The sequence below is a fragment of the Rhinoderma darwinii genome, chromosome 1 (genome assembly GCF_050947455.1).
Source record: "Rhinoderma darwinii isolate aRhiDar2 chromosome 1, aRhiDar2.hap1, whole genome shotgun sequence".
Taxonomy (NCBI): Eukaryota; Metazoa; Chordata; class Amphibia; order Anura; family Rhinodermatidae; genus Rhinoderma; species Rhinoderma darwinii.
In genome coordinates, this window is record NC_134687.1 from 390710686 (window position 1) to 390720126 (window position 9441).

The 9441-nt window shown below is 43.1% G+C and overlaps 1 protein-coding gene across 1 annotated transcript; it reads right to left on the reverse strand.

Moving 5' to 3' along the window:
• Nucleotides 1-5446: 5446 nt before the first annotated feature.
• GAS1 (growth arrest specific 1) lies at nt 5447-8808 on the reverse strand. The gene has a single exon (XM_075828793.1). It carries the CDS (start codon nt 8323-8325, stop codon nt 7525-7527), a length of 801 nt encoding a protein of 266 aa, XP_075684908.1. The 5' UTR covers nt 8326-8808; the 3' UTR covers nt 5447-7524.
• Between the last annotated feature and the right edge of the window lie 633 nt (nt 8809-9441).

Below are 9441 nucleotides of genomic sequence, written 5' to 3' on the forward strand. Positions count from 1 at the left end.
CGGAAGTCGCGGCCGGACAGTAAGATTACTACTTCCGGTCGCGGCTTCCGGACTTGTGCACATGGAGCAGCGGCAGCAGACGGAGCGGATGGACCGGAGGCAGCGGCGGCGACTGGAGCAGGTAAGGGATTTCTATGTATGTTTGTGTTTCAGTGTGTGTTAACTACTGTATGTAAACCTTCTACACTGTGTGTTAGCTCAAAAAATGGCGACACAGTGTAGGAGGTTAGACCGTTCAAACCCCTCGTTTCTCCCGGCACTAGCCAGGATAAAGGAGGGGGGGATGCTGAGAGCTCACTAGAGCGAGGGCTTTTTACCCAATTTTGCAGCATAAAGCAATGTGGTTGCTTTACCACATGCAATGCTGCAATTTTGGTAATGGCTCCATCTAGTGACCAGCAATGGGAAATATTATAAATTAGAATCCAATTGAATCCAATTTATAATATTTCCTGACTCGTGAAAAAAATAAATAAATTACAATGTTTAATCACCTATACACTAATTGTTTAACTAAAAAAAAAAAACAACATGTTTTGCTGACAACACATTCCCTTTAAGCAGCAGATGAAAGGTAGGTGGAACTGATGATCTAAAACGTTTTCCATCCCAAACTTTTTAAAAACCCTTTTAAAAAGGAAGGGCAAATTTACATATAAAGTTTTTCAAGTTTATATACATCATTCAATTGGTATAGTGCCATAGCTTCAACATTTAAAACCCCCATTGCCCCCTTATCCAATATTTCAGAGTTTTTTTAATCTGCGGTGTAAATTATTTTTCCTGTGCAACTTAATCTGCTAAAAGTGATCTTATCCAACACAACCTTGAAAGGAATCTAAGATTGTTGCCCTACTCTAAACTGGAATATGGAGAAAGGAAGAAACTTTTTTATTTTTTTCTTCAACTCAACATGCCCAGCACTTGTGTGTCCATCACATGACCAGGACAGATTTTCATTACTGGATATAAACAATGAAGGCTCCCTTTGGGTCTGATTAACATTTCCATCAAATTCCTACCTGCTGAGCAAGAAGTGTCATGTTGCCTAGCCATTTAGGCAACAGTGCCTTGTGTAAGGCTGGATTCACACGAGCACTTTACATCCGTAATGGACGGAACGTATTTCGGCCGCAAGTCCCGGACCGAACACACTGCAGGGAGCCGGGCTCCTAGCATCATAGTTATGTACGATGCTAGGAGTCCCTGCCTCACTGCAGGACAACTGTCCCGTACTGTAATCATGCTTTCAGTACGGGACAGTAGTTCCGCGGAGAGGCAGGGACTCCTAGCGTCGTACATGACTATGATGCTAGGAGCCCGGCTCCCTGCAGTGTGTTCGGTCCGGGACTTGCGGCCCAAATACGTTCCGTCCTTTACGGACGTAACATGCTCGTGTGAATCCAGCCTTAATGTTGCTACGAACAGCATTTACATTTACCGATCGTATCGACGATAATTTTTACGATAAGTGAAAGTTTTATCATTTATTGTTGAATCTTTCCTGCTTTCACACTTGTCAATTAACGTTATGATCACTGGAAAACAAGTAAATCGACATGATAATTGGCCAGTGTAAATGGACCTTTACACGTAGACAGTGTACATGGATGTGCATTATACATTGATCTATTATACGGACAACACAGGTGCAAATAAACAGTCCCCAGTGAAGCTGCGTTCCAGGGAAGGACATTTTTGAGTAAAGTATATTATAAACGTACTTATATGAAGCCCCCTTTAAAATATACTAAACTTTTTTTTACCCATTAAGTATATAATATTGATGATCCCCAAATCTCAGCATAGACATTTATACGCTACAAATATATGCGGTAATACTCTTCATAACAGTAGACATGAGCATAGATTTCATACTTGAAGAAGTAAGTCACCAGTGAAACAACCCACATCTCTCGCAGATACTTCTCGGCAGAAGCACAGTTTGAAAAACGCTTCTAAAATGTAAGCGAAGGGCTTCTCCGGAGAGCAGTCTTTTCCCACATCCTTCCCTGCAGCTCCTCACTAAGAGGTGTCAGCACAGCTGAAAGAATGAAGTGGCCCACGCATTGTTTGCCTCCACTATTATATACTTAACATTTCCATGACAAAAGTGCCACTCGACTTCTCACCGATTAATGCAGCTTGAGGGTTCTTCTCCTTCTTTAATAAAACATTGTTGAAATCATTTATTTAGAGCCCCTGGTTACTACTGGGAGAATGGCCATCTTTGTACCAATATATAGCGTATACAGTTCACTATTTTATAGTCGATCATTTTTTAAGGAGAGAAAGGAATTGTCTAAATAGTGTCCTGGGAAGTATTTATGTTAAGAAGACTCCAATTCTTCTGCGGTGACTTAACCATGCAGTGTACCCCTTAATCACCTACTTGGGGCAGGCTAGGTGGCATGTTTAACTATTCCTAACCTTCAGGAATCTGCATTGAAGTACATGAAGACATGCCCTGGTATAATACATAGTTCTCAATAGAACTTAATCGCTGCAGTAATATTACGGTCCTTGCTGAGCATTAATGTGGGGGATTGTAACCCAGTCGCCTTAAGAAGTGAGAAGTAGGTAGACTGATTTTCTGCTTGTTATTATTACTAACAACTGGTTAATTTGAGAGGTATTTATATACCAGTACTTCTAATAAGGATGTAAGCACCATTGTAAATGTGTATTTGGGTACCTAAGACATAAAGGTAAACTGTTTTTACACTAAGGCTGGGTTCACACCGTTTTTTGACGCGGGAACTAGTCTAAAAACGGCCCGAAAATGCCTCCCATTGATTTCAATGGGAGGCGGAGGCGTCTTTTTCCCGAGAGTGGTAAAACCGTCTAGCGGGAGAAAGAAGGGACATGCCCTATCTTCGGGCGTTTACGCCTCTGACCTCCCATTGACATCAATGGGAGGCAGACAAAAGTGTATTTCGCTGAGTTTTATGCCCGCTCAATGGCCACGGTCGAAAAACGCAGTGAAAATCGGCGTGCAGGGAGAGGAAAATCTGCCTCAAACTTCCAAACGGAATTTTGAGGCAGAATTTCCGCCTGCAAAAAACTCAGTGTGAACCCAGCCTAAGAGCCACAATTGACTGAATATAGCTCAAGACTGGTGGAAGCAAAGCTGGCAGTGCTTTACAAGAGGTCAGTGGGGACAAGTGACGCGTATATAGCCTTTATTCAGTAGGGTTTTTTTGTGTTGTGATCCTTGGTTCCTTGCTGTTTCTATTGTTTTACTCACAATAAGAATGCCCCAAGTTAAGAGGTCGTTCTTATGTAATTTTCTCTTAGATCTGTGAACACATGTATGAAGGAATGATAGACGGTGAGCCTTTCCTGTACATAACATCATATACATAGTTCTTTATTTCATCTTTGTTTGTACATAAACGACACTTTGTGTTTTGTTATTTTAATGGGCAGAAATGGAAAGACTAAAACTGCCAGCTTTATTTCTTCCAGTATATGACTTATAAGGTTTAGTTCACACTCGGCATATTTATTGCAGACATTTCTGCTACTAAATATCAGTTCCATTCATCTGACTGTAGTATTTTCTGCAGCCTGTACATAGCGTTCTGCTAGTCCCGTTCAGATGAATGGAACTGTAGCAAAAACGTCTGCAAAAAACTCTGCCGCGTGTGCCCTAAGTGTTATCCTATTTAAGGCCATTTGAGTTCTAAATGATGCTATTATAGTACCTCCTTTCTATATTACATGTGGTATATGTCCTATATTCACCTTTCCCAGTCCCTCGTCAGTTCTTGTACTTCAGCGCTGCAATGATATCCCATTTACAATGCCATCTTGGCTCCGCCATAACTAGTATAGACCAATGGTAGCGCTTCATACTCGCTCATTGTACTGTAAATGCTTTAAATAGTAACATAATGGGATTCAATCGTACTTCATACAATAAAACCCTGAATCTACATTGACTTTTAAACCAGTGCTACCTTATTATAATACAACTATAACAACCTTACAAAGACATGCACTCCTATTCTGCCCTCGTAAAATATCTTTGCGTGAACGGCGGATATTCTGTACGCTTGCATGTCTGTCAAGGAATATGATCAATTTTGCAGTTAATAAGAAGATCGAAATATACAAGTGGTTTTTGGGTTTGTCCCTCTTGCCAAGTTATAGATGCCGGTTTTCAATATATTGTTCCATAAAAACAGAGCCCCCTATGTATGTCTATTGTATTTGTATACAAAAGCTTTTCTGTGCGGTTGGGTGCCCAGTGGAGCCTGAATCTCATTCTATTTACTGTATGGTCACTGTCAGTTCAATGAACTGCCTCCTTGTTCTCCACTATTGTCCTTCACTCGCTTAAACATTTGTCACTGAAGTGCTTCTCAAGACAAATAAACCGTCGCCCAGAATGCAAGTACGCATAAAAAAGGGGTTAAGCCACATTAGATCATTTTACATTACGTTAAACTGACCCAATGACTTTTCAACCTGAATCAGAAAAGACCCAGATCATATCCATAGAAGAAACCAAAAACAGCCCATAAATATTCATTGAGATTACACCTAAACAATATATTTCCCTTAAAAAAACCTAAAAGGCCTGGGCACCTTGGTGAAAGGGATGCCACATACTGAAATACAAGATGGCATTAGTTAACAAAAACATACTTTGAAAATCCCATCCAGCTTTCATAACCACTTGGTATAGATTTCTCATTGCCGGGGAGTTTAGGCATTTGCCCCCTCCCCCACCAGTGTTGATTTATACTGGGCAGATGCTTGTGACGGGAGCCTGTAGAATCAAGTGTTGGCTTTATTGTCGGAGTTAATTATCAGTCCAGCTGCCAGCATGTTCTCCTTTCTGCTGCTAATGTCTTTTTAACTTCTCAAGTAGGAGGGACATTAACGAAAAGTCGGCTTTTAAACAAAAGGTTCCATTTAACTCTTGATGGAACTACTCCCCCCAACAACTTATGGACGTGACGCCAGGCAATAGTTATTATGAAAGCTGGCACGGTGGGCATTCAGTGCGGCTGCTTTCTCAAGTACAGCTCTACTATACAGTTAAGTAAACATTCGCTGAAGAGGATAAAAGTCCTGTGCGCCTAACTTGGCAAAGCCGAAATCCCCACAGGACTTGGTCTCCGTCTTTCTTTTGTGGCCCAGTTTATTCCTCCGCAAACATCGCCATTTATAAGGTCAAGTGTATGAGCGGCACTCGACACGGCTAAGGAGTGGCGTTATTTATCCAAGGGCGTTTGAGGAAATCCGGACTACAATGCCCCCAAACAATATGACAACTTCTAACTGTAGGATCAGCAAATAGAGGACGCGTCTGATCATCCGGACATATATATTATACACTATCACTAGATGTTTTGTTATTTATAAACAAAAAAGCGCAACGTACCTTGTTTTTTTAAAACTATTTACTAACAAACCAAAAAAGAGTACACCAAAAGTCTCGTGTGTTTTCAAATATTCCTGTTATTTAATTTATAAAAATACAAAAGTGTAAGGCAGTCATGGAACAAAAGTTGTTTTTACACATTTCTACAAAGTTCATAAAATTCTCTGCAAAAATATTTTTCCCACTTCAGTAAATCTATCAAATAAACTGTACATTTGAAGGACAGGGCGATGAACATATTAACGCACCATTGGTGGAAACATTGTTTACCAACACAGAATTCACCTCTGTATTCTAAATCAGTAGTCTGAAACCTGTGGCTCTTCAAGCGGTTGCCAAACTACAACCCCCAACATGCTGGGAGTTGGAATTTCGCAACCGCTGGAGGAGAACCACAGGTTTGAGAGCACAGTTCTAAATAAATTATTCCTGGAATACAATTTATATAAAAATATGTACACATATAAAGCCACTAACATATTCTTCCCATTTAAATACACTATTTATAGTTCTTCCAGTAACAATATTCTGAATGGGATATTTACAGGTCTATGGTGGCAGTGCAGAGCTCTGGAACAGGTGGCACCTCTTGGGGGGGGGGGGGGGGGTTAATGTACAGTACCCTGGTGCATATACTTTCCACTATGGAACAGCAGCATCAATATTATATCTAGATGGTATGTAAAGGGACAATAGGATAAAATATACTATAAGATAATAGTGATGCAAGGTGTCCAGATTCATAAAGATAACATATGCCATAGCAAATCTGCAATATATATATATATATCTCAGTATCTGAGTGTCTTGTATATTGTGTGTATATTGTGTAGAAAGGCAGTCATTGTGGCAGCACCTAATGACACTGTCACCGTCATGTCACACACAGAAACAGCCACTATACTAACAAAGGAAACGGGCATTTGTGGACATTTCTACACATACAGAAGGCAATTTTTGGCAGTTGCTCCCTAAAGCCGTTCTCCAGGAGGTGACGACTGTAGATATCAGTTACTGCAGTAAGTCTGATCAGTCTATAGACCTGCAGGGACTTATGGGTGTAAACAAACACACATCTCTATGCAGGTTACGCACTGTAAATAGTGTGCAGAAACTAATAGCTGTAATTTCTAGAGAACTCCTTTAATGTTTTTTTTATTGCTCCAATGCATCTAAAAAAATAACAAAAAAAAAACAAGAAACTTTGTAAATAGTGTTAATTAAAAATAATTTACAGTTTTGTGCCTACAACACTTTTGCCTATCTATGTGTCTCCATGGTTACAGACTACAAACAAACTCTGTTTAGTCTGGTCCCGCGGTCATACTCCCTCGCCATCTGTCCCCTACTTCTTACTCACCTTTCTAAATTGATGTTTGCCAGGTCTAGGGGACAGGTGAAAGAGAGGACTGCAGGATCGGACTACACAGGGTTTGCTTGTAGTCTGTAACTATGGAGACAAAGTTGTGCATAGGAGCTGAAGACACAACAACAGAATATTTTTATTCAAGACTATTTAAAAAGTAACTTAATTTTTTGCATTAGATGCATTGGAGCATTACAAACTATTTGGTTGCAATATCTTTTAAGTACAATATATCATTGCCACGTATAATAATAATGGTGTTGAGAGGTTCTATAGATCAGCTGGTTGGTGGAAGTTGCATAGCTTGTCCTTAGGGGCCAGTACTGCATAGTATATAGGACTATTCTCACTTCCATAGAGACAGCTGGGAAGACTCAAGTTGGCCATGGCAGTAATGAGATTTCCTAAATACAATAAACCATCCAATATCTATTGAAACAACTATTGCTCGTCCCATCTACAAAGCGATTATTGGTAATATTAACCCTTCCATACAAGTGTACAGCAGTAAGCAGATCACAGTGAACCGTCATTCATGACTAGTGTCCGATAAATCACCATTACAACTGATCGAATTGGATCGGCCCATGATTATTGGGGTACATTACATCTATGCCCAGCTTGAGACCATTAGGAGCACTTGGTGAAGAGACATACAGGAGATGACCAACGCACAGACTGGTGCTAGTGCACAGCTACTGGGGTCATGCCAGGATGCCAGCTCCCCTTTCAGTGGGGCATATAGTCTCAATCAGCGATCAGATCAGGCAGCAGTCTCCCATATTCCCTGCACCACCATCAGCATCATACATGTCCATAGGGTGAATGTAGGGGCAGCACGGAGGGCACCACAGTTCGTTGCTTTGGTAGGCCTAGTGGTAAGATCGTCCTCATCATCATCGTCATCGAAATCCCCTCCGCTGCTGGATCCCCCATAGCCATCCATCCCGAAGCACAAGCGGACCATGCTTTCCTTGACAGACTCGCAGATGGGCCGCTCCATACCATCACACACGCAGTCACTGAGCAGCAGCGCCTTGGGCACCTTCATCATTTCCGATATGACTGCCATGCATCTCTCCGGGCAGCTCAGTCCATTGAACAGCGGCCCGCAATAACGCAGGTAGTTGGACATTGAATCGGAGCAGTTGCTGTCCTTCTCGCAGAGCCTCCGTGCGGCCGTGCAGCCAATGACCGTGCCGCGTCTAGCGCCCCCGCCACCCATGCTGGTCCTGGGCATGCACGGCTCGATAGCCCGCTTGGTGGCTTTACAAGCCTCATCACTAACACAGTCACAGTGCTCCAGCGCGGGCCCGGCCCTGGTGAGGTTCAGTTGGATGATGGCATTCATGCAGTGGCTGGGGCAGCGGCGCTGGGTCGGCTCGTTAACGTCTTCCCCGGTAAGCACCGATTGGCACGCCCTGATATACTGGTTGTAGGCAAAGCTACATTGCTGCTCCAACTGGCACGTAAACATGGCATGCCAGCAGATCATCTGGCCCAAGGACTGTCCTAGCAGGGAAGCCAGCAGCAGCACGTACGTCAGCCCGCATCCAGCAGCCATGCCGAGCACAATGGAGCACAAGTCCTAGTGCGGTCCCTTCACACCATCCAATCCACCCAACAGTGCCCTCAAGATGCCAGGTAACTGCGTACACCGCGGTGGGTCAATAGCTCGACCGTCCCTCCGGTGCCCGGAGGCTCATGTTGCCGCGCTGGGTATTCTCATGCAGATGGCATTACTGGGCTCTGTAGTCCTCGCCCTCAGGGCAGTGTGAGGAGAGCGGTCCCATTCACAGTGATGTGCGCTGTCCTCAGGGGGAGGGGAACGCTCGCTCTCCCGTGTCAGTAAAGTGCGGGAAATGTCTGCCAGGCTCTGGGTACACACGGTGCCCTCATTCTAACAAAACCATGACCGGAGCAGCGGCTTTTTCCCTCAGCCAGGCTCGTCTAGCTCGCCGCTGCTTTTCTCTTCATCTCCTCGCCCTTTGCTCAGCCCCTTTCCCGGGTCTCTCTCCTGCCATTGGCCCAGCAGCTTGTTGTTGAAACTTTTTTTGTGTGTGTGTGAGAGAGATCTCGTGTAGGGGGATGGTGATGGATGGAGCCCAGGGTGGGGATGTGAGGAGCAAAGCAGAGAAGATGACAGAAAGTCCACCCATTCCTGCAGCTTCCATCACTCCTAGTTTACACTTCCTACAGTCAAATACTACACACACTTTATATATATATATATATATTCCGTTTCTGTAAATACATTGCGTTCTGGGAAATCCGGGTGCCCATCAATATAGTCACCAATGCAGTACCCACAAGCGTAGTCAATTTGCTTAAAGGGGTTTTCCCTCAATAAACATTATCAGTCACCTATCCACAACACTGCCCTTCGCTGTTTCCGTAGCTACCATAGAGTTTGTATAGAGACTTCGATCACTCCATACAAACTTCTCGCCGTGGTCATGCTAGTGAGGAGGATTGGTGTAGAGCAGGATGTACCACAAAATGAATAGACACATTTACCATAAAGTTCTGTGGAAACTGTACTGGCGCACATATTGTCACCTCCCCAGATTTACGAAAAAGCGATTGAGAATAATTTTTCACAACACAGCAGAAGAAAACAACATTTATGACATATCCACACCTCTGGGACCTGCACCTATCTCTAGAACGGGGCCCCTAA

Excerpts from the sequence above, each read along its gene's own strand:
- GAS1 (XM_075828793.1), bottom strand. The coding sequence starts at position 8,325 with ATGGCTGCTGGATGCGGGCTGACGTACGTGCTGCTGCTGGCTTCCCTG.